The following is a 24,855-nucleotide window of genomic DNA, read 5'->3' as shown; positions in this document are numbered from 1 at the left end:
TCTTAATTAAGTAACTATCATAGGGCTGCAACTAACAATAACTTAACTATCAATTAATCTGCTAGTTGTTTTCTTGAATAATCAATTAACTGTTTTGTCTATAAAATCTCAGAAATACAGTTTAAAAGCCTATCATAATTTGTTTTGTTTTTTTTTTTGCTTGAAAAATGTCTAATTTATTATCAAATTATTGCAGATTAATATTCTGTCAATTGATGAATCGATTAATTGACTAGATGTCCAGGTTCTCAAACGTGATTATGTACTTGTTTTACACTAAATATCTTTTGGTTTTGGACTGTTTGGTCGAGCAATTTAAATATGACAACGTTTGTGATTTTAATTTAATGAATTAACCAATAATAATAATAAAAAAAAATGTTAAATGCAGCCCTAATCGGATCAAACCCATTTAGGGAGGTATCGCACTCCCCTATTGATTATTAAATAGCTTAATTAAATAGCTGTTAGCACTAATTCACTCATACTGTATTTAAGACAAGTCTTTTATCACACAGCCAACCATTTTAGCACAAATAGTTTTGAGGATCATGCTGGCGCTGTCCATTACCTGCGGTGCTGAAACTGATGAATCAACCCCGCATCACAGGTCACCATTTCACCAACATACTGCATGAATAACATCACATTTAAGCGTTCAAAGTAAGTTAGCACAAACTTAGATTTAGATCGGCCTCAAACAAGTGGCGGTTGCAAGCTAGTTGGAGCCAAAAGTGCCAGTTTCCTTCACCGGCTCGCTCCAGTCAGAGCGTGGTGTTGCGTTTTCCTCCGATCCGCTGCCCCAATTCTCCAACGTGTGATAGGTGATTTTCTTACGCTCGCCGAGCTATTAAAGGTTAAATTACGTCGTGGGCGTAACGGCTTCTTGTAATGGCGACCGTGCCGTAGATGTGCCTAGGTTTGTGAAAATGAAGCGAAGAAGAAGTTATTTCTTTTAAGTAAAAACGCCGAGGTTTCCCCGGAGGAGGACTTTGCGTCTACAACCATCATCTTTATAAGTGGTAAACTTAGCTTGTACTTTTGAACTTTTGTGCCCCCCGAAATGATGAAGCTCAAGTCAAACCAAACCCGGACGTACGACGGGGATGGCTACAAGAAGCGGGCCGCCTGTCTGTGCTTCAGGAGCGAGGCTGAGGAGGAGGTGAGTCCGGGGATGTCGCTAGTCTGGCGGGCCAAGCTAGCATTAGCAGCCGTGGGTGCTTTTCAGTGTCTTCTCTGTCTGTAAATGAATATATTTACCAACACAGCGGCGGTTTTTATGCCAGCTGGTCACGGTGACTCACTCGTTTCTTAGTGTCTCGTATTGTCTGCAGATGTTGTACATTATTGTCAGTTTTAGCTCGTACTTACCCAAGTGTTATGTAAGCCTCTTTAGCTGTGTAGATGGTTTTCACTTGGAATCAACCTGTTAGCTGCATGCTAATGCTAACTAGCCGTGTTGCTGCTGCCGCTGTGGGTAGCCGGCTCTCGGCCAGCGGCCACAGCCCACAGTTTGGGCTGTGATGAGCGGTGACTTTATCATTTTGAGCAGTCGGCTGGATACATATAGATAAGTATGTAATTTCCCAAAGCGACAGACTAAAAAACTAATCTGCTCATGTCACAGAGAAATTGTGGCGCTAGGTAACTGTTTGTGTCTTCTAGCAACTAGCTTTAGCTAAAAGATAACAGTGGAAGTGATGCCCGGTTAGCTTACATCATCATGTATTTTGCGTTGTTTACTTAACGTTAATATTCATAATGCAAAAGTCTGGAGAGTCAGCACATCCTTGTAGACAAACCCTAAACATGATTGGTTTTGTACATATATTTTTTAACACGTACAACTGTTAATGTGCCTCAGTTGCTACCTTCCTGCGCTCTCCCAGTAGCCTGCAAAGGGTTAGTTGAGATCAGAAGCGATTTGGGAAGCTGATGTCCAGTCAACAACATGCACAAAGATGTCTTTGTAGTGGAAACATTTTACCTAAGGGGAGGAGACGAGTTGAGACTAAACTAATTCCTCATTCTGGTTTAAGCAGGGGCCAGATTGTGAACAACATGGGCTGTTGATTACAGGAAACACATCAGTATGACCAGCACGTAGCTAGAAACTTTTACCAGAGACTGTAGTCTACCACATTGGCACTCAGCCAAGCCTCAGCTTTTCTCCAGCAGTTTGTTGACACCGTGAAAAAAGCAAACTTACTGACTCAAACCACAGTAATTGAAACATTCGTATGATCTGCTCGCAACCATACAGAGAATGTGATCAGTGATAGTCATGATAGATTTCTGTAGTAGAGGACAGGTAGTTATTGAGTCACATGCTCACATTTAGCTCTTCTTGGGCCTAACATAGTTAACTTGAATATCACGCTCAAGCAGTAACACTTGAGTAGTGTGAACACACACAATTAGAGCTGTAACGATTAGTCGATTAATCGATAAGTTGCCAACTCTTGAATCAATCGGCAACTATTCTGATAATCTATTAATCGTTAAAGGAGAAAATGTCCAAATTCTCTGATTCCAGCTTCTCAAATGTGAATATTTTCTGGTTTATTTAGTCTTCTTACGGTTAACTGAATATCTTTGGGTTGTGGGAAACAGTGATTGGGATTTTTCATCATTTTCTGACATTTTATGGACCAAACAACATGTCGAATAATTCAGAAAATAATCAACAGATTAATCAATAATGATGATAATCATTTGTTGCAGCCCTACATATAACTTTGATTTAGACGTTTATGCGTAACTACTGTTGTTTGTGATGCTTTGCAGGTGCTGCTGGTGAGCAGCAGTCGACATCCTGACAAGTGGATAGTACCTGGAGGGGGAATGGAGCCTGAGGAGGAGCCCAATGTTGCTGCAGCTCGAGAAGTGTGTGAAGAGGTTGGTTCTGTTACTGAGTCTCAGCATAATTATTGTATGTAAAAATATGCCTTTATAGCAAGTCCCTTTTGAAAATGTTATTACAAAATCCCCACTTTGTCAGATAAACATTCCTATGTAGACTGTGCTCTTGAAAACTTTCTTTGACCACTGAAACATGGAGGTGAAACGTGGCCATCTAGACTTAGTTCATAGCCAGGAATATTGTTCTGAGAATGGATTTCCATTTGTAGCATGGCAAATTAGTTTGAGTGTAGGCTTATAAGATGTATTGTATTTCGTTTCTATTATATCATGTCTCTATTTAACACTGGGCCTAATACCTTGTACTCAAAAACCCGTTTCGTCATCCTGTTTGCATGGACAGAGATAGAGAGCCTAGCAACATGTAAGCTGTATCACAGCATCATGTTACAAAGCAGTGTTTAGGTGTCAAAGGAGGTCATACTGAGATTGAACACTGGCTGCCCAGTGGTTGCACTGCAGCACTATCCAATCCCACAGATACGGCAAATGAAGGAAAAGAAATCAGCTTTCATTGTTTATTGGTTTCAGATAGTTCTATTTTTACACCAGCAGGCCTGTTACTGAGGCATTTTGAAGGACAAAACGTGGCTTTTTTTGTTGCAACAGGGTTCTCTGCGCATCTTCCAGCAAAATGCAGCTGAATCAGGTGCTTCTCAGCTCGAGGATAGCAAACTCCTAGAAGAAAAACGGGGACTGGAGCAAACAGATTAATTCACAGCCTTTAATTGTGCAAACAAACTAACATTTCAATACTACTGTGTCCTCATACTACTGTGTCTCTGATGAAGGCGCAGTTAAAGGCTGTGAATTAATCGGTGTGCTCCAGTCCCCTTTTTTCCTCTGAGAGATAGCTTTTTTTGTTTGTGTATATATGTGCTGAGGGACAGGTAGCAATTAGTGAATAGTTCTGAAGCTCATTGGAAATCAATATCCTGCTTATACTGCCTGTGTGCATCCTATAAATCAGTTATCCTCCAGTGTACGTGCTGTACATCGCTCAGGCCTTTTGAACAGAATGGCGACAGGGCACCGAAGACACTGAATCTCACCCGGCTGTCAGTTGTTGGCGGGTCACTGGCCATATAAAGCCTATTCTCTGTGTGTGATCCATCACACTGACTGATGCTGATATCATCTCTTATCCTGGCTCCTGCTGTTCGGTAGCTTTGGCGGTTGCAGGACACTACAGCTTGCCAACACATTTCCACAGGGTCAAAAGCAATGTCACATCACTACTGAGGTTTGTTAAAAGGCCTAAAAGGCGGCATTCAGAAACTTGCTTCATGCATCGCCGCATACTCTGCCTTCCTAAGCCTCTTATTGGACGGTGGTGTAACAGGACATATCCTAATCCTGACAAGCTTATTCTGATGACCATATGAGCGGTGACTGATTTCTTATGCTTATTGGTTTGGAGTCTTGCCAGTGATGACAGTGAAGACACAGCACTCTGGAGCAGGCCAAAGGTTAATGAGGGATCCTCTGGCTGTCCACAACCTCGGCTCATGCGCTGTAGTCATTATGTCTGTCACTTTTTCAAAGAGTGATTGTCAGTTGAACAAATTCAAACTAACAAATATATCATAATGTGCCCGAAATAGGCAATTTGCTGTGACTGTTATAAGCATATATATATGACCAGCGATGTCCATCCGTCAGCGATCAGAGAGAGCGTCTTACCGTTAAGTATAGTCTTTATATTTTCCCGTGTGGCTCAAAACATTGAGATACATCTGCCCTATGTGTCTTGAGATTGCACCGTGTCTTAAGTAGGCAGTCAGACCAGGTTGTAGAGCTGACGTCGCTCCACTCGTTTGATGCCTCCGCTGCCTCACTCGTGTTAGCTGGTAAGTCCTCAGACTTGTTGTCGTTGTAGAGTAAGGCAGCAGCTTTTTACAGAGTTGGCAAACAGCCTCATCTTTGTTGGTAATTTTTCAATCTACAGTGTAACCCCGAAATACTTCCACACACTACTTCTCAGATGCTTCGGTGTCGTTATTATCCGATTAGCATGGCTTTGCTCACTAGCGTCCTCCGCTTTTATTTATGAGTTTAGTTTACTGATAGGTCAAAGAGCATGCAATAGCTCAAGCTGATAGTGAATATTAAGAAGACCCTCCGCTGGATCACAACGCAAACTACTTCAAACGGTCTGTTGCACTTATAGACTGTAAATTCTGAATTCGAACAGCTCAAATATTTAATTTTTCCCCATGTTCGAACAAAAGTTCGAACTTCGAAAAAACGACAGCGCCAATAGTCATACACCCCTAACCCTTCGAGATGAAGACACGGGATAGGATTGCTTAAGTTGTAACGCAGCCGCAGTGCTGTACATCCTCTTCCAAGATGATGTCCAGAAGTCTTATCAGTTACACAGATGCTTGAGGTAGGAGATATTTTCCATCTCATAAAAACATACAGGTTGACTTTTGGCCTATTACTTAATCCCTGGCACATCTTTGGGGTTTCTAGTGGTGGGCCTGTTCTCTTCCATATGATCTTGCTGAAGGCCCAAGGAGTGCAACACATGGTCCATGGTACAGTGCATGGCGTCAACATTTATTTATAGACTGAAACTGGAACCTGAAGAAGAAGGAGCTGCAAAGATGTCACCAAGCGGCCTGGCTCCGTATCTAAACCTGACCTACTATTCCACCTTGGAGATTATTTTTGTTTTTTAAAAATGGTTTGTAGGTAATGAACAGCAAGAAATGTTCCATTTGCTCCAGTTGCGTGACTTTGGAGTCATGGGAAGAGAGTCACAGCAACTGTTAGCAAAAAATGTTTCTTCCTTGTTTTGTTTCTGACCTTTTTATATGATCTTACATGACGTTCAAAACATTGAGATGCTGCCAGTATGTGACGTAAATGATAAATGAGTTGAACACAGGTGTGTGCATGTGTTTTTGCAGCTATTTAATATATAGAACTGCAGCAATTAGTTAGCCTAATTAGTCAACTGACAGACAATCAGTCAGCAACTATTTTGATTATTGATAAAATGTTTCATCATTTTTAAGCAAAAATACCAAACATTTACTTCTTAAATGTGAGAATTTGCTGCTCAAAACAAGACACTTGAAGACCTTGGGCTCTGGTTGATTGTTCACTTTATTTATTTTTACATTTTGTAGACCAAATGACTAATAAATCAAGAAAATAATTGGTAAATTAATCAATAATTGCACCTGTAGTCTGAGTTACAATTGGTCCTGAAATTTAAAAAAAAACTGATTTCCAACTGTATCTTGGTGAATATAAATGTGCATTTCTACAATTTAGATTGTCAAACACATTTTATCTTGCTTTTAGCTTAATTAGACATAATTGCAGTGAAGTGTGAAATTAACAAAGCAGGATTCTGTAAATGCAGCACAGACTGTAATTTCAGTTTTTATTCAAATTAAAATTAAGTGTGAGTGTTTTTTTATATTTCTGACATTATTTGGAAGCGTCTGCAGTTGCCCAGGATACGGGGTTGAAGGCATTTGCAGGGGATAGAAACAATCTTACGTTGTAGGGCCCTTTCACACCTACCTTGTTTGGTCCAGACTTTCAGACTTTTCAGTTTGATCTGAACCAAAATTACAGGTGTGAAACATCCCCCGGACCATGGTCTGGACCAAACAGCCGAACCTTGGTCCAACGAAAAGAGTTGGTCTCGGTCCGGATCAAACTGAACCATGGTTTCGGTTCATTTGTAGTGTAAAAACATTTTTTGGACGGTTCAGACTTTCGGACTAATTACAGGAAGTTCCAACAGGCTATCACGATGGAAAAAGAAAAAAAATGAGTCATGGTAGCACATGGGGAGAGGAGGAGACTGAGTTTTTAATTGGAATATGGTCCGACGATGGTCAACTGGAAAAAACTCACAAAAATACCAACTAGAATGAGAGAGAGAGAGAGAGAGAGAGAGTATATGAGAGGACGGGAGAGCAATGCCACCTGAAGATAAAGAAACTGTAGTATACATAGTATAATAATATAATATCATGTGTATATATATCTATAATATAATATATATATCTCCATTAATTCAAACTGTGATAGAAAGCCACCCGCCAAATTGACAACACGCCTACGTCAGACGCACCCCCATTTACAAACCAGTCACTGTCAAGTATAGGGGGATGTAGCCCACATAGGTGATGACAACAGGACAGGAAGGTCATGTAAAGTTCTTTAATCCACTCGCATAATTGCAAAGTGAAACCAAAACTAACCAGATCAAATGTGTATAATGTAAAAAAAAAACATGAACCACACTTTCAGGTATGAAAAGGCCCTTAATTTAATCCACTACACAACACAAACTTCAGCCTCAAAAACAACCAATTACATCAGTACCTCTGACAACAGAACACCCTGGTTTCAAAAATGTAGTGTTTGCCATTAGATTGCATTAGGATGTACAAGTGTTAAGTATAATCACTCCTGTCTTCCTCCTCATATTTAAGAAATGTCTCAAGTTGTCCATTATAATTGTATCCTGCGGCATGTATCTGCTCACCATTTTATTCATTTCTTTTTCAGGCCGGTGTGAAGGGGACTTTAGGTCGTTTAGTTGGAGTATTTGAGGTAAGCTGACATCTATTTGCTATGGACTTTTTTTTTTTGTCGTCGTCTTAAAATGTCAACACACTGCAGGATGTTTGTGAATGAGAAGTGAAAATCTGATACTTCTTCCCCCCCTCGCAGAACCAAGAGAGGAAACACAGAACCTACGTCTATGTTCTTATTGTAACGGAGGTGCTGGAGGACTGGGAGGACTCGGTCAACATTGGTAAAGCACAGCATTTGTTTACTTGTCAAAAATGGGGGATCATACGGACAAAGTTCTCAGGCAGTCACATGGCGTCTGTAGCTTTAAAAACCTTCGTTTTTCTTCTCAGGCCTCAGTGATATCACAGTTTAGGGATTCTATTGTAGGTTTGTTTGGGTAGATTATAACACCAGCTTTGTTTCTGCCCTTGTGATTTTGCTGTGTACAGTACGGATAATTAGTCAAAACATTTTTCTTTTTTTTTTTCATAATGCTTGTTTTTTTTTTTCTCCTCATGTTGTCTCTCACATGTCTTAACTTGCTCCACAATGGTGTCTTGTTCTGTCAACAGGGAGAAAAAGGGAATGGTTTAAAATAGACGATGCCATACAAGTGTTGCAGTGTCACAAGCCTGTGCAGGCCACCTACTTCGAGGCTCTCCAGGAGAGTTGCCTGACCAGTAACGGAACACCTTTGGTGGCCACGATAGGTGGGGACCTCTCCCCTACCTACAGCATCAATCAGAGCTCCGTCTCGGGTATCAGATAACTAAAACCACAACTCTGACACCCCCAGGAGCTTTCGCCACCACTCGCGCTCTTACTTGTGTCATTTCTCTTCTCTTTTCTCTTCTCTCTTCTCTTCTATTCTCTTCTCTTCTCTCCTCTCTTCTTTTTTTGTCTCAATAACATGGTTTGCCTTGCCAACTCCTTTGTGCCAGAACTATGGCACAGACTTGATGACAAGTGTTGGGTGAATAGTCTGAAACACTTTGTAAATGTAAATGTAATTTTTGACCCCTTCTTTTTTTCTTTTTACTGACAATTGCATGAAATGTCCCCTCGCTCCCCTCATTCTCCTTCCTTAGCGTGGTGTTTATTGAATGCAAGAACTACTTTTTACTGTTGTAATGTAAAAGTGTATACTTAGTGCTTAAGCTGAAGGCTTTTGGTGGTCTTTTTAACGTCTCCTCCATTTCTCAGTTAATTTTTTCTGTGAATGAATGTGCCCATTAGTGTACTCCCTCCCCTGTTATAAGGATAGGAAATGTCGTCTGTATCTGAATGAACAGAATTGTGGGAAGTGACTTGTCTTGCATGAGCACTGTTATGTTGTGTCTCACTCGCCCGGAGTGACCCGATGCTGACTGTGCAACAGACTTGTGGTAGGGTCTTTTGGATTCTCTTCATTTTTTTTGCTCCTTATCGTGGTTCTTGATGTCTCTTTAATCAGAAGGATACGGCCCCTCGGTAGTCTTTCAATTACAAGTGTCAAGTGTGTTTCTCTCTCATTTGGGAAGCTAGCCAAGCACTACAGTTTCACTCTCGAACAGAGCATATTTACTGTATAAAGAGTGAAAGAATGTCAACATACAATGTAAAAATGAACCACCTTTCTCCTCAGTGTCTTTACCTCCTTTTAATCCCTTTTTTTTTTGTTTCTCTTTTTTTTTTTTAATGCTTTCTTGTGACTTACTTAAAAGTCTTCCTCCACATACTGAGAGGGTTAGAAGTAGTAAATTTCAAAATCATGGACTTGTAATTTCAAAATGCAGCACATATCACTTAAGTTATTAAAACCCATTTCCATATTTTACTCCTCACATTCAGTTTGGTTAAAAGCAATTGTTTACATTGTGTTTGTAACATAGCACAGGTGACTTTAGTGGGCACTTTTCATTATGGTCATGATTTTTTTTTTTTTTTTTTTTTTTTAAACCCTTTCTTCTTTAGTATTTAATCTGCATCCCCAAAAACACTCAAAACACCTGCTTGACATTGAAAGTAATGGAATCTATAATGCTGTCTTTGGCAAGATGCAGAACAAACAAGCCTTGTACAGTTTGAGACCTCGTTTTTAACATGTAAAATGCTTTTGGATACTAGTTTTTTTTTTTGTTTGTTTGTTTGTTTTTGTTTTTTTTTTTCTCTCTAACGTCTGGCAAAAGTCTCTTTAGCCGAGCTGCGTCACTCGCCTCGATGTCGGCGTGAGGCAGCTGGCTCAATACTGTGAAACTGGAGGCGCTGTAGATAGCATGTAAGAGGTTTTTATTGTAAATTGTTTATTTCTGTATAGATCAAAGGTGAGAGTACAAATGACAAAACCCTTCTTACACATCTGTGAGTGCTACATGTCATTTCAACTGAGGCTGGAAGATTTGTTTGAACTTGTGGCATTGGCTTCGGAGCTGTTGGGAATTTTCTCTCGAGATAGCGTACAGTACATCTGAGGCTGAAGAACTGGGATCGCGGCTGTGTTTGCGGGTGAGAGAGGAGCCTGTTTGTTGTAGATTCTTCTCAAAATCCTTCATTTTTTTTAGACCAAAACAATTTTGTAACAGTAAGGGATTACTGTTTTTTTTTTTTCTTCCTCCTCTTTGGCCAACCTATTAAAAATGAAGAACAACTGCAGTGTCCAAACCACTACTCTGGTTTAGAAATAAGCAGGCCTGAAGTCCTTTTCAAGCTATCCACTGTTCCACTAGTTAGTTACTAGTTAATTACTACTTTCTCAAAAGCTAAAGCATAATACTGTGGGTTTTTGTCCATATTTAAATCTCCAATAATTGATTTTTTTTGTTTGTTTGTTTTGATTTGGCCACTTAAGGGCATCAGAAATCGGAAAACTGTTGCATATTTTCAAATCTGGCAGATAAGGAGCAACATTAGCACCAATATGGAATCCAGTTTCTATCCACCTGTTGAATTTAAGTCCATTATTCTCTCTTTGTTTTGCTCTCCACCAACTCCTGAAGGAAAAACACCCGGCTCTACTACGTTCACCAGCTAGTTGCCAACTTTGTCTTGCTGTTTGTTGCTGGAACAGGTAACATACAGTCAGTTTATCTGAGCCTTTTCTCTTAAAAACAGCTGCCTGCCATGAAGAGTGAACCAAAACAGTAAAATCGAGGGTCGGAAAATCAAAACAATGAGCTGAAGGATGTTAAATATCTCTGTGGAGCTGTGGGGGAACTGCAGAGTCATGTGATCCATTGTTAATATAAAAAAAATACTGATTATAGCAACATCAAACTTAAAAAAAATGTAAACATTGAGCATCTTGTCACTGTACAGAGATCAATCATAACCTTGTCAGCACTTGTAACTCAGACAAGAGTTTGATCGTGCGTCTGTGGTGAAGACTCATGGGAGCTGTAGTCGTTGAATAATTGTATAATCTTGGTTAAGATGAAGAGGTGCAGTCCAGTACAGTAGTAGATGTCTTTTTTTTTAACTTTGAATATGGACAGAAAACTCCAGTATCTTGATTCAGCTGTCCTGAAATATGAGAAAATCTTCATGTGAAGATACTGTATATTAAGCTAGTGGAGGGAAAAAGCTAACCTAGAAAAGGGGCTGGAAGGATCTCTACAGTAGTGGTGACTGTCTTTCTTCATGGTTTTCTCTCTTGCTAGTCATTGAGCTTTGTACAGACTCTACACATATTGGCCTGTGATATGACTGAATTTGACAGATTTGTTTTGAATAACAGTAAAAGAGAAAGGAGTCTAAAATCCTCCTCCACAACAGATCGAGACTTTGAACTGATTTTATCGCTGTGTACCACAAAGGTGTGGTGGCCAAAGTCTTAGTTTATGATGCCCTTCCTGGCACTTCATATGACATGTCGATTACACCTTTCAGTCTTCATCGAGATGTGCAATTAGATGTCGAAGGGGAAGAACCTGTATATGGCGAAAACAAAACCTAACCCTGAGTAATTGGCAATGATTCAGTTAGCTCTTAGCAGTTTGATGTGGGGGGACAGGTACTGTCAAAGTGAATGTGAGGAGGATTTCCACAAGTATCAGCCAGTGAATTATTAATAACCACTTGTTCTTTATCCATATTTTCTGTTTGTTCTTTAATCTGTTGTGTCATTGACAAGCTAATGTCTTGTATATAGCTAACACAGCACCCTTACAGCCAGAGGATGCACTTTGGCTTTGGTCAATAAGGATTTGTGTCGACCTTTTTTCAATTAAATGCTCCCTTCTAAGTCAAATTTTCAGGCAGTTCCCTGTCATAAGGCAAATCAGGCTGGAGTTCAGGAGGGAATTTATGAAGTAAATGTCTCCACATAATTAGTTATGTGGAGTTAAGGTGTAAGCTAACACATCTACCCTTTGATCCTGGACATATCTGCTATCAGAATTGGCTCTTTTATGTGACATTGTGAATTATTGAATTATTGGGGCTCCAGATAAAAGTCACTTCCTTATTTTACCAAAGGTCATGGTGTAAATATGTGTTGCCATGTCAATTAAGTGGCCCCACCTTGTGGCCAAAGCAAAAATATTAAAAGCACATCACTTAGCAGCTGAGGATTGTTAAGTTTCCTTTAGCATCAACGGTCAGACCAGTTTCTTAATTGAACGACCTGAATATTTATAAATTGATTTAAAACGCAGTTAAAAAAGCTACTCCCCTCCCCCACACAAAATACATGCAATTGAATAACAAACTCAACACATGTGCACTTGCTGTTGACCTCAGCCTTGAAGTTACATACTTGTAACGGTGTTCTCCAAGGTAAATGTGTCACTGGAACTTTCTTTTCCTCTTTTGTCATTTGGGACTGTGGAATAAAACCAGTGTGAGAAGACTGAAGATTGTAATATAAATGTGCCAACAAATAAACACCAGTATTTCACATTCAGGCCAGTGTCATTGTTTGTGTTCATATCAGCGAAAGTTTCTACTTTTTTTCTGCATGCAGCATTCAGATCTCCAACAATACAATGCAGATAAGAATAATTTGAATATTGCATAAGGTTTTTGTGCACTTGACTAATTGAACGTTACGGATTTTCCCTTTTCATGTGTAGTTTAAAGTGTGGTCATTGTCAAATTGCTGTGTCCAAATTCCATACTACTCTTTTAACAGTATACAGTATGTATGACACACTAATCTTAACAGTAGTTTTCACACTTTGTAGTATTTCCAAAAATGTGAGTTGTTCCTGGAGCTGTCTCGCCACCATCGAAAGTTAGTTTCATTTTTTTCCAGCTGTGAGCAGCTCTGCCGTTTCTTTTGTGTTCAGTGTATTGACACACACTATTGTTCTACAGTACACCATTCTTCAGTGTACTTAATTTTGTCATTTTCCCAGTATGAACACACTATATACACTCACAATCTGCTTTGAATTGGAATGAGCTGTGGACTTAAGACAGCTAATAAGTATGACTTCACATTAAAATTAGTCATAAAAACGGCACATCTACCTTCATGTGGCTTCTGTGTAAAAACTCAGCTTTAGTCCTTTTTAAGTAAAAGCTGCTTTGCATATTTTTGAAACAGGCTTCGTCGTATCAGTCTGCAATCTAGACACCAATTAGTTTCCACATTTCCTCTCTGCTCAGAATGGTTCGTCACTCTGCAAATTTCAGTGACCTCAATCCACCATTATTAGCCCCCATCAGCCAAATAAAGAGCCATTGAAGTGCCTTCCTATTTAGACAACCTGAGTGACTCACAGGATCTTGTGTTTTATGAATAGAGAGAAAAAGTGCACTTGTATCCAAGCACATATCCTCCTTTTTTGCCACCTCATTAATGATCTAATAATTCAGCGATTTTAACTGCAATCTCACTGACCAACCTGAAAGGCTCCTGTTTCAACTGGTCACCGTTATCTACACACGTTCTTCTAAATGTCAACCTGATGATGTAACCTTCATCTTCTCAGCATCACAAAGACACGTGTGCTACTAGAACACGCCAACTGTTCATTTTTAAAGTCATAATACACACACACACACACACACAAAAAGTCACATGACATTAACAAATAAAACTAGAAGTGGACATGTTGTATTTTGATTTTCTTTATTGTACAGAAAGAGATTGTAAAATTTACTGAGGCTGCTGTCCTCTGCCGCGTCCAAAGCCACCCCTCTGTAACACAGGAAGAGTTTTGTCAATACATCAGTCAACCCGAGTAGTAAGTTTTTATGACTGCAATATACAAACTAAATTTAGCTTGGCAATCCTTATTGAAACCAGTGTGTAACCGCACCCACACACTAACAATGTTTCAGGGAGGAATGTTGAGCATTTATTGTATCGTTGCTCAAGATTATTTGTCATTATCGGGGGAAAAACAAATAAAGATTCAGATTCAAATAAAGACCAGTGGTTTGCTTTTGTCATCAATGACATTTGCATAGCTGCAAAAATAAAATTTACAAAAATAATACAAAGTAAAAGTGTCAGCTGTACTTACGAACTGGAACTCTGTGGCAGCTCCGGCACCGGCCTCTGCTTTCTTGTCAGCACCAGCTGAAGGAAAAATTACAAATGGAAGTTGGTTAACAACAATTATATCTTTAACTTCAAAAACATTGGCCACAAAAGGCTGTTAGACACACAGAAAACTCGATAACTTATGCTAAAACTTATTTATAAACTTTCCTTTAAAATGTGTGTAATTGTATTATTTAAAATGTTTTCTTTCCAGGTTACATCAATTCATTCTCCTGTTTTATAATCTCAAGAATCAATTGTCAGCTTTCCACCTTGGATCCTTAATACTGTATGAAGCTCATTTTAAACATTTACACATCACAAAACCACATAAGCAGTTCAGTGACTAGTATTAGTAGCGCTATACATACGGGGTGCAGCAGATCGCCTGTATGCGTCTCTGTCGGCCTCTCCACGGTTAAGGCGGGCGGGCCTCTCTCCTTCCATTCCTGCAGAAACAAAAACACAAAAAACATTCAGCTCGATTTCCACTTTGGTTAAAAGATTATTTTGCTTAACAAAAAGCATGAAGTCATAACAGGAAATTCTGCGTACTTTAAATTTTAGAGTTGTTCTGCTCTTTTGTTTAGGGGTCTTACTAAATATGCTAGATAGGGGAGCAGTATGCTTTTTAAATGCGGCCTCCGGGACTCCTTTATAAACAGATTATTCATGACCTTTTTTTTTTTTTTTGAGGGAAAGATAAATGCAGAATGTGTTGCTGCAGCAGACAGTCACCATTTTGTCTTATAGCACTACATTTCCTGGGGATGTTCTCAGCTATCCCTGTTTCATGTTAGATATTTAATGATTTTAAGCATCAGTTGTTCTGAATAGAGTGTCTGATGCTGCAGGACCACATTTCAGCTTTAAATCAAAGACTCTGCAGTGTAATCAATACTGTAGCTTGAATAAACCCCCAAAGAGAAAGATGCTAGGAAAGTATCAAATGACTGTCAAGAATCAGAGGACTCAAACCAACAGCTTATTTAGTTTCCTTTATCATGTAATCCAACATCTTGAGCTAGATTAAACATGACATTGTGATGTACTGTTTAGGGAGGATGGTTATGTAGCTTGTGATTTTCATCTTACATCCTGCCCTTCCTATTTAATCAGCAGAAATTGTTAAGAGACTTGACTAGTGGCTGGATTTGCATTTTTCAATCCTCTACAGAAGTTATATATCATCTCCAGCTAATACAGAGCTGGAAACTATCCAGACGTGGCGCTGAACTCATAACACAGACATGGCTGCAGCCTCTGATGTTAAGCTCAGTGGAATGTGTCCACTCAGCAGGTTTACATCAATACCTAATGACTACATGTCTGTCAGACAGGTCCCAAAATTAACCATCAGTGCTAGATTTAATCCTGGAAAATAATTTGATGTCCTTTAAAAACTAAAAAGCGGAGACGCATTGAGACACATACATGGTATCGCCTGATACTGGCTTTAGAAAGCGATGTGTGTACAATTGTTTTTTCTACCCGTATTCTGCACACTGTCAGATTTGAGAAATAATTTACGTTCCAACTGAAAACGAAGTAGTTGTTGGCAAAAACATGTCAGCAGCATATCAGAGCGCTTACCCTTGGGCCTGGGCCTTGCGGTCTCAGGGCGGGTCTGGCGACGCAGGGTGGCGGGCACAATCTCGGAGGGAAGGTGGAGGAAGTCTCTCAGATACTGGATACCTTCGTTGGTGAGGTACCAGTAGAAGTGACGCCAGGCAAATTGCTCCTTGACGTACCCACAGGACTTCAAGGACTGAAGGGAAAAGCACACACGTCACACAGTTATCACATCATGTAGACAAATAAAACACCAAATCATTTGGTGTGAGCAAACAGATGGTAAATGAATCTTTTCATTTATAACTGGTGACATAAGGTGTCCAGTTGAGTTTCACTGAAGCGACACAAGAACATGCACTTTTTAATTAGGTATGTTCTTCATTAGATTTCGTTGTGCAAATTTAAAAATACAAGTTAAACTATACAAGCTGCCAAAGTTTTAACATAAAACACACATGGCTCTCAATACAATGGAGGCAGTACTTATATTTTTGATTAGACTCTTGCTTTTGCTTGATGATCACCTGTTTCTTTCTCCCTGCCCATGTGTCAGTGTCATACTTCACATTGTTTCACTGTCCTAATAAATCTAGCAATCCATCTTGACAGCCATGTCCAGCATTAGTGCACTCTTACATGTGTTTTGTTTCTAAATGAATAGCTCATTTAATTTAAGTTCCATGCCACATTTTCCTCCCAGGTCATGTGAGGACCTCCTGCAGTTTGGGAACCACTGCTTTGACAGTATAGGAACTTAAAGAATAGGTTCACAATTTTACAAGTCTGTCTTGAAACAACAGTACACTGAAAGAGGTTTTTCTGCGCTGTCATCATTCCTCCTGTTCATACTGGTTATTAAAAGATCTCCTTCAAATGTGCTTTCAATGTAAGTGATGAGGGCCAAAATCCACAATGTGTCCACACAGTCATTTTGACTAAAAATGCATGTAAAAGTTTATATGAGGTTTCAGAGTTTGTTGTATGAAATAGACATCTGCCACATTTATAATCTTCTTAGCATCAAATTCCCTCTTCCTGTTTCTTCAAACACTTTCCCTGTTGAGCTGCGGTGGTAGTAATAAAAAGAGGGACTTTGGCACTAAAAGGACTAACTTTGGCACTAAAAGGACTAACAATGAGCCAAATCTACTTGATTTAACTAATTTAACTAATAGCCAGCATGAACAGGAGAAATTAATATGACAAGAAAAACTGGTTTCGATTTTCATCAACAACATCAAGTTCACCTGAATAGATAGAGGAAACCAAACACTTAATATACTATACTGGCCGGTGTTTTAGCCCCCTGAATATCACTGTTAATCTCTCATCACACAGTTTCTCACCTGCATCGCTTTCATCACATGAAGGTTGGGCACATTCTTGTCAGCAAGCTCGGGATGCTTGGCCAGGTGGACATCTTTCTTGGCCACCATGACTCCCTCCTTGAAGAGGAGCTCATAGATAGCAATGCGATTCTTCTTGGGCATCAGCATCTGTGTTAAGCGACCAGTTGATAATTAATACAAGTGCATGACAGCCAACGGTAGCATGATAGCTAGCTAGCCGGTTAGCCCATTTAGCCATTTCAGATGAAACTGAATCTCTGCAGTAGGAAATGTGTTTTGCTGAAGATATTATAAACCGACACATTATGTTTTTAAATGCTCACAACACTTGGTAGACACGTTTAGCTCTAACATTTCTGAAACGCGGCCTGGAGGATACAGAGGAAAAATGGCAGCCGTTCATGAGCATCAGAGCCGGGGTTACTTCCCCACTTTTAAGTCTAATATCAGCGATTATACACCGTTAACGGCTAAAATACGCTCACGTATCTCATTATGATAGTAACATCTACCAGAAATCAAACATTGGTGTTTAATAGCACGAGAGATGCTGAAGATATATTTAGATTACTACGCTGGTAATTTCTTTACCTTTCCACTTGTTAGGGGACCGGAGCCGGAAGGAACGGCTGTCGTTGTTCGGGAAGGTTTATCCTCTCGCCCCAAGGCTGCCGGAGATGTGCCGCCCCCTGCTGGTGCGGAGTGGAAAACCAGCACGGTGACACTAGCAAATAACAAACACTAAGTTATTTTAAAGAGTTGTTTTATTGTATTTGTTTGTTTGTTTGTTTGTTTTGTTTTTAGTTTTTTTTTATTGTATGTGTAATTCACATTATATATATTGTATATTTACAAATAAAAATATCAACGTTTTGGCCGATAGATAGATAGATAGATAGATAGATAGATAGATAGATAGATAGATAGATAGATAACTTCATTTTTATAGCACCTTTCATACAAAAAACGCAGCTTAAAGTGCTTTACAACAAAAGAAAGTACATGCACCAAGTGCTTCTCACCCAGATAGCAAAATTAATGTGGCCCAGATCCGGCCCACACCTGACACTTTCGGCACTTTCATCCGGCCCACATACCACATGGAATGATGGCACTTGGGCAGTCTGCTCCTGTTTTCCAAATGTGGGCCACAAGCAATCCGTATGTCAACCAAGAACAAATCAGATAAACCAGAACTGGCCCACATCCAGAGTACACATACCTGAGAGCACCACATCTTTACCAAAAAAGGCTCACATTTGATTTGTTATATTTGGGCCATACATGTATATTTACATGTGGGTCATTTCAGGCTCACATCCATTTTGTCCAGGCCAGAAGAAGAAGGCCAGCGGTGCTGCATCATTGCCTGAAGTGGCCCACTTTCGTATGCTAAATATTCATACCTGTATAATCTACACAATACCGGTATGTACTGATATATATTCCTTAACCATTGCCTACATCCAAATGATCCCCTGATGGGATCAGAAATGAGATGATTTCCTAGTAACAAACAGCAGGATGCAGAGGATCAGTTTAAATATACTGACAGCAAAAAACACTGAGTGAACACTGGTTGAGTCTAACCATTATTTTCATTATTGATTAAGCTGTACAGTTAGTCAATTGATTAATCAGAAGCAAACGTTATTATTTTAGGCTACATAATGTCAGAAAATAGTGACATCTTCAAATTGCTGTCTGACCAACAGGCCCAAACACTCGATTTTCAATTATATAAAACAAAAAGAAAAGAAGCATCAAATTCTCACATATGAAAAGCTGAAACCAGAGGATGACTGACATTTTTGCTTGATAGCTGACTTAAGTAATTAATCAGTTATAAAAATGGCTGGTGATTAATTTTAACTTTAACACATGATTAATTGACCAATATTTTCATCTTAACAGACTTCCTATTAAGGCTGTCATGATACCAGAATTTTAAACTTTGATACAATAATAGTGATACTCAATACCCCTCTCAAAAAGAAAAAAAAAGTCCTAGGCAGACAATATAGGATCTTTTTTTTTTTTTTAAATGAAATTTGCCCTGGCTAAGCACCACGTGACCCACCAGTTACATGGTAGGTTTGTTGCTAGAGAGCCACAAGTTGAGGACTAGTTTATTTTTCTTCCCCATTGTTTCATCTGTGCAGCCTTGGGTTGAAAATCTGATTGTATATCTGTTTTTTTTAATAGTTTCGGGATTTTGGATACTTGTATCATATTGTTTTAAACACTCGATATCGAATAAGTATCAAAGTATCGATAACTTTGACAGCCTTAGTTCTAAATGATTTACAACCAAGTCCAGTTGCCTTCAATTCAACCCTCCTTAGATAAGTGTGACCTGCATGACTGAGAATATTATCAGATACATTTAAACATCTAAGATAGCAGATATTAGCTGTTTTTAAAGTGGGTGCTCTGATTATAGCATGGATAGCTAACCTGTACTGCCACCATAATTTCCTTTCTTTTTTCTGTCTTATTATGAGTTCATTTCACTCATTTCACCCATTTGTAAAATCCTTCAGTTCAGTGTTGTGTGTTTTATTTTCTTTCATTTTTTTTGTGCATTTAATTGCTTGATACGACTTGTCTCATGGTTACATGTGTGGTTCTGAAATGTTTAAATGTAGTATGTAAAATTTTTAAAAAGAGCTTCCCGGAAGAAGAACCGCTCATTATGGTTGTCTTGACAGCGACTGGCGGACCCTAATTTATTTCCTAGGATAGCGACGGAATGACCCGCTCTACTCTGCTTCTGATTGGCTAGTACTCGTTGCCTGTGTTAGTTGGGTTGGTTAGGTTTAGGCATGAGGAGTATGATTGGTTAGAGTTAGAGCAAGAACTTCCGGGTAAACCAATCAGAGGCAGAGCAGGGCGGGCTATGACTTCACCGTCCTAGGAAAAAAAAACAGTCTCGTCTCCCGGACCATCCCCCATCTGACGGCTCCTTTCAGCGATACACTTACCGGCGACACAACGGAGGCAGACCCTGTTAATGAAGACAGTGATTACATTTAAAAAATATACAAAGGAGCTGGATTATAATCTCGTGTCGGTATGTTTATTTTTGATATACTGCAACCAAATATCAGTTACCAACAGCTAGCTTAGGTTTGTTGTACATAAAGTAGCTTAATTTATAGCTAATATTTGGCTGAACCGTTACATCTGCTGACGGCGAGAACAGGCATTTGCCAACCAGTGTAAAGCCCTCAGTATTAAAAGTGAATCGTTTTTTTTTAAGGGAAAGTCTGTAAATTTAATCGCTATAGCCTTTCTGTCAAACCTGCAGTTTGTGTTGAAGTGCGGGAGATAACTTGATCCGCTGCCAGACTATAATTTACTCCTGCTTCATGACACTTATTTAAAATCAGAATGAATCAGCGTGTAAATACGTTTAGTGTGATATAAGAAAAGACATCTGTGAACATTTTTGAGGAGTTGTTATGCAGATGAACATGCAATGAGGAGCGGAGAGCCAGCAGGCTGTGCAGGCTGCAGCAGCAGAGGGCTGGGAGGGATGTCTAAAGTCAAAAAAAAAAAAAAAAAGCCTGTGCTTCCTCCAGAACACCACATTTCTTTGATTTATTATTGGAGAGCAGCTGGTAGAAGCTCTCAGGTCATAGCTGATGTGACTGACCTCCATCTGAACGCAGCCTCACATCCCTGACTGAGCTCTGTCCACGGTTCTGAACTCAGTCTGATCACTGATGGACTGTTGCATGTTATACACCAACAGGCTGCTGGCCACCCTGTGATACCTGGAAATGGCTGTACAAAGATATAAAAGGATAAGGCTGATTTTCTATAGTTTTATTATTGTCAACAAATTTCATGCGCAGATCCAAACCAACAATGAACTCATCCTACTTAAAGTATTGTGTGTGTATCCAAAGCCTGAAATCGTGTTCCTCTGTGCCGTAGACCTCTGTTGTTGTCAAAAAAACTTTTAAAAACATGTCAATGAGCCTTAATGTTGCACTGAGTAACATGTAGATCTGCAATGAGTAGTTGATTAACTGAGCAACAGCAATCTCAAATGTGACAATTTGATGCTTTTCTTTGACATACATGATAGTAAACTAAACATCTTTGGGTTTTGCACTGTTGGTTGGACAAAATAAAACATTTGAAGAAATCACCTTTGACTCTTGGAAATTGTAACAGGCAATTTTTAAACTATTAATATTTTACAGTCAAATCAATTAACTATTCACGATTAACAAATCGATTTACTATCATGTATAACAAAGAAAAGCATTAGTGTTTCCCCTAGAATTTTTTTCAGGCCTGGTGGTACGCACCGAAAAAACCCTAAAGAGACGAGGCACTCGCATCACGTTGAGGGTTTCCCAGGCAACGACACAGAGGTTGACTCACGTTTCAGAACAGTGCCGCACAGAGGCTCCCAAATGCAAATGATTATTGATTTCTGAATGAATGGATGTTTTGCGTTATTTTAGCAGTAAAGAAAAGATTTTTTTGGCCCGGTGGGGGCCTCTCGTTGGCCACCAGGCCTGTATAATTATGGGGGAAACACTTAAGCATCAAATCGTCACATCTGAGAACCAGCAAATTTTGGGCATTTTCACTTAAAAATGACTTGAATGATTATTCAATTATCAATATAGTTGCCGATTCATTTTATGTCAAACAACTAACTGACTAATCGTTACAGATCTACATGTTACCCAGTACAACAATGAGATTCATTGACGTGTTTTTGATGTCCGTGTTTTTGGACAACAATGGAGGTCTACGGCACAGAGAAGAATACGATATATCAGGATTTGGATACACACACAATAGGCTACTTGTAGGTAGGATCAATTCATTGTTGGTTTGGCTTTGCCCATTAGAGTTGTTGACAATAAGAAACATATAGAAAATGGCTGGCCTTATCCTTTAAGCCAATACCATTTATACCAAAAGTTTGGTGAATTTATGCCATATATGCAAGTCAGTTTATTTAAGAAAAACAACATTGTGTGGTTCCTCCACTGATTTGACACAACAAAGATCTGTTTACTTGTCATATGAGGAGTACTGCTCAACCTGTGAAAATAATTGCATAATGTGGCTCTGCAGGAGCTTTGTCAAGTCTTAGAAAATAACCCTGATAATACCATCTGAGAGGTTTGGAGACTACACATTTATAACAGAAAGCCTGTGTCACAAACTGGAGGTGTTGAGTGCGAAAGAAAGCAAAACAGGCTATTGAGTTGCATTATGGGAAGTGTTAGGTCCAGTTTTTGGAGCTTGCTTTATACTGTAGTTAGGGACTAAAGATCAGGATATCTCTACCAAGTCTTCCATCTTGGTGGAAGTGCAGTTTACCATATTGTTAGAGTTTCCCTTCAAAGTCACTTAATTGTTTTTGTAGTCTTTGCTGTAATTTTCAGCTTCCCATATGCAGGAGAAAACACATAGTCTCCCTGCTCAAGTACATTTCATGTCACTCTGAGCAGGAATCCTCTGCCTCCTACACTGTTTGTTATGAGGAAATCATTTCATATCATCAAACTCATCAACCTTGCCATAATAAGCCTTAAGCAAACACAGGTATGCTTCAACAGGGGATCATTTGGATGCAGGGAATGGTTACTATACTGTGGTTAATGGTTAATATATTGTGAGCAAGTGAACTACAGGGGAAATTTGAATACATTCCTAAAAGTTTTTTCACAACACTTATAGATGTTTTAGGGTCATTCAGGCTTCAGTATGTGGTTCATTTGTTTTGGAATATTAATTGTAAAAGTTCAGTGTTTTACATCATGGAAATAATCATAACTAAGGGTCATTCATAGAGAGAGAGGCATGATTGGATGTATGTGTTTCAGTCTGCACACATGTTAAAGTGCTTTTGTTTGAGCGAGTGCCTAACTGGATTAATTCATGTGACAAATTAGGGACACTCATTTGATTTGCGGCGCCTGGTTCAACTCCTCCCCATTTCTGTAGCACAGATGACAGATGAAGGGTCATTGCTAATGTAATTAATTAGGCGAAGTCCTAAGTTGCCTTTTTCTTTCTTTGTATGTTATTCCCAGTGGGCATAAATGTCACTGTTTGCTTCCAATCTCCATTTGTACTTACAAGCTTGGCATGTCACATCTGGTGCTCACGATCCCCGTCTGATGTTATATGATTGAAAGAAAGCAATTAATCTTGCTTATTCTTTTCTATGAGTCCCTTTTGCCTTTGTAACCAAGGACATGGCCTCAGACATCCAAAGCTTTTCCATCTATGTCTGGGGTTGGATCAATGTAATTAAAAGTTTAATTTTATCTAATTTCCTCCGAGAATTACCACAGCACATTTGTTCCAAGTTATTTATTAGTCTGCCTGTGAGATCTGTTGGAAACTAATGAATGTAACATTTACGGAAAAACACTCAAGTCAAAAATGTAGCTCATTCAAATGGAAAGGATCCTCATCAGGCTGCCTCCATACGTGCTCGGTGCAAACAGGCTGGATGGCGAGAGAACAGGGTTTTGGCTTTGGCTTTGGCTTGAACTGTAAGGTAATTGGAGCCAGAGATCGGATCCTCACAGGGGATCCTGGAAGAATAGACAGGCTGCATCTAACTATAAAGGAAGGAACTCTCTGTCTGTATGTATGTCTGTTTGTCCTTTGCGTATTTTGAGAACTGTTCATCCGATCGGCTTCGCACTCGGCGGGGGTATTGCTAAGTCAGTGTCCTGAGCAGTGTCGAATTTGCTGCAATTTGGACACACGACACATTTAATATTAATAAACTTTGAATAAACAAGTGATCAGCGATCCGCTCAGCTCTGCAGCAACGGGGCTTCAGGCTTATCTTCTGCCTTCTGCTTAGAAGTTGGTGAGTTCACACCTCACAGCTTTATTTTTGGATATTTTTTTATTTCTAGGGTTGCGACTAACGATTATTTTAATTATTAATTAATCTGCAGATGATTTTCTTGCCTAATCAATTAATAGTTTGGTTCATAAAATTTCAGAAAGTAGTGAAAAATGCTGGTCACATTTTCCTAGAACCTAAGGTTGCGTTATAGGCCTATTGCCTGTTTTGTCCAATCATAAACCCAAAGATATCCACTTTTCTATCATAGAAGACTAAGAAAGTCACCAAATATCCATATTCAAGAAGCTGGAACCAAAAAAAATTTTTTCTTTGGCATTTTTGTACTGTTCAAAATCTAAAAAACTCAGACTTGATGATGGTGCTAGATAAAAAAGTTAAGGGATCACCAAAGATCTTACAGTTAATCCTGAGGAGAACATGAATGTCTGTACAAAATTTCATGGCAATCCATCCAATAGTTGTTAAGACATTTTGCTTAAAACTTAAAATGTTAACCTGCTCCTCAGAAGGATTCATCCTCTGAGGTCCATGAATGACTAATTGATTCTGAAAAGTCATGCTGATAAATGTTCTGTTTCTGCAATTAATTGAGTAATCATTTCAATGTGGCTATATATAAATAATCTACTGTATTTACGTATATACGTGGGAATTGTGTTGCGTATGAGCTGTTCTAGAAACATCTTCCCAGATGCTGATTAGAAATCCCCCCCTTGTGTCTTCACCTTCTGACTCAGCTGCACCGTGAGTTTAGATTCTGAATCAGCAGAATCCCCCCAGCAGGCTGCACCGTGCAGATCAGCAGCGAGCGGCTTCATGCCGACACAGTCTCGGCGTGCAGCTGTTTTATCCTGAGCAGAAACTGAGCCTAAAGACAAAACCATGTCCCTGCCTGATGATAGATTCATAAGCAGATAGATGGGTCCTAATATTTTACTGTATATTCACTTTTTAAAAACTTTTTTTGACAATTTCTCTAATCGATGTACTCTGTTCTTGTGAAATACCAAAAACTTTTAGGTTTTCATGGGAGTTGGGCATGACATGCAACAAAGGTCCCTGGCTGGAATTGAACTGTGTAGCTAGATGTAGCTTCATTATAAGGAGTCAAAAGTCAAAAA

General features: G+C 39.2%; 3 protein-coding genes across 3 annotated transcripts in view; 2 read left to right on the top strand and 1 right to left on the bottom strand.

The window, feature by feature from the left end:
* The first annotated feature begins 607 nt into the window (after window positions 1-607).
* nudt3b (nudix (nucleoside diphosphate linked moiety X)-type motif 3b) lies at window positions 608-12,352 on the top strand. The gene is made up of 5 exons (XM_067586600.1): window positions 608-1,162; window positions 2,788-2,898; window positions 7,465-7,509; window positions 7,630-7,714; window positions 8,046-12,352. Exons 1-5 carry the CDS (start codon window positions 1,064-1,066, stop codon window positions 8,240-8,242), a joined length of 537 nt encoding a protein of 178 aa, XP_067442701.1. The 5' UTR covers window positions 608-1,063; the 3' UTR covers window positions 8,243-12,352.
* A 1,156-nt stretch (window positions 12,353-13,508) lies between these two features.
* Window positions 13,509-17,565, bottom strand: rps10 (ribosomal protein S10). The gene is made up of 6 exons (XM_067586599.1): window positions 17,458-17,565; window positions 16,864-17,013; window positions 15,536-15,710; window positions 14,314-14,391; window positions 13,923-13,978; window positions 13,509-13,594 (listed from the first exon to the last, which is right to left on the bottom strand). The coding sequence occupies exons 2-6, from the start codon at window positions 17,011-17,013 to the stop codon at window positions 13,553-13,555; spliced, it is 501 nt and encodes a 166-aa protein (XP_067442700.1). The 5' UTR covers window positions 17,458-17,565; the 3' UTR covers window positions 13,509-13,552.
* A 2,158-nt stretch (window positions 17,566-19,723) lies between these two features.
* pacsin1b (protein kinase C and casein kinase substrate in neurons 1b) overlaps window positions 19,724-24,855 on the top strand; it is a 31,000-nt gene continuing 25,868 nt past the window's right edge. The window contains exon 1 of the mRNA XM_067586593.1: window positions 19,724-19,939. The gene's annotated coding sequence lies outside the window, so the exon portion shown is untranslated. The remainder of the gene's footprint in view (window positions 19,940-24,855) is intronic.

This window comes from Thunnus thynnus, chromosome 4 (genome assembly GCF_963924715.1).
Source record: "Thunnus thynnus chromosome 4, fThuThy2.1, whole genome shotgun sequence".
NCBI lineage: Eukaryota > Metazoa > Chordata > Actinopteri > Scombriformes > Scombridae > Thunnus > Thunnus thynnus.
The sequence above is the reverse complement of the archived record's forward strand: the minus strand, read 5'-3'. Positions and strand labels throughout refer to the sequence as shown.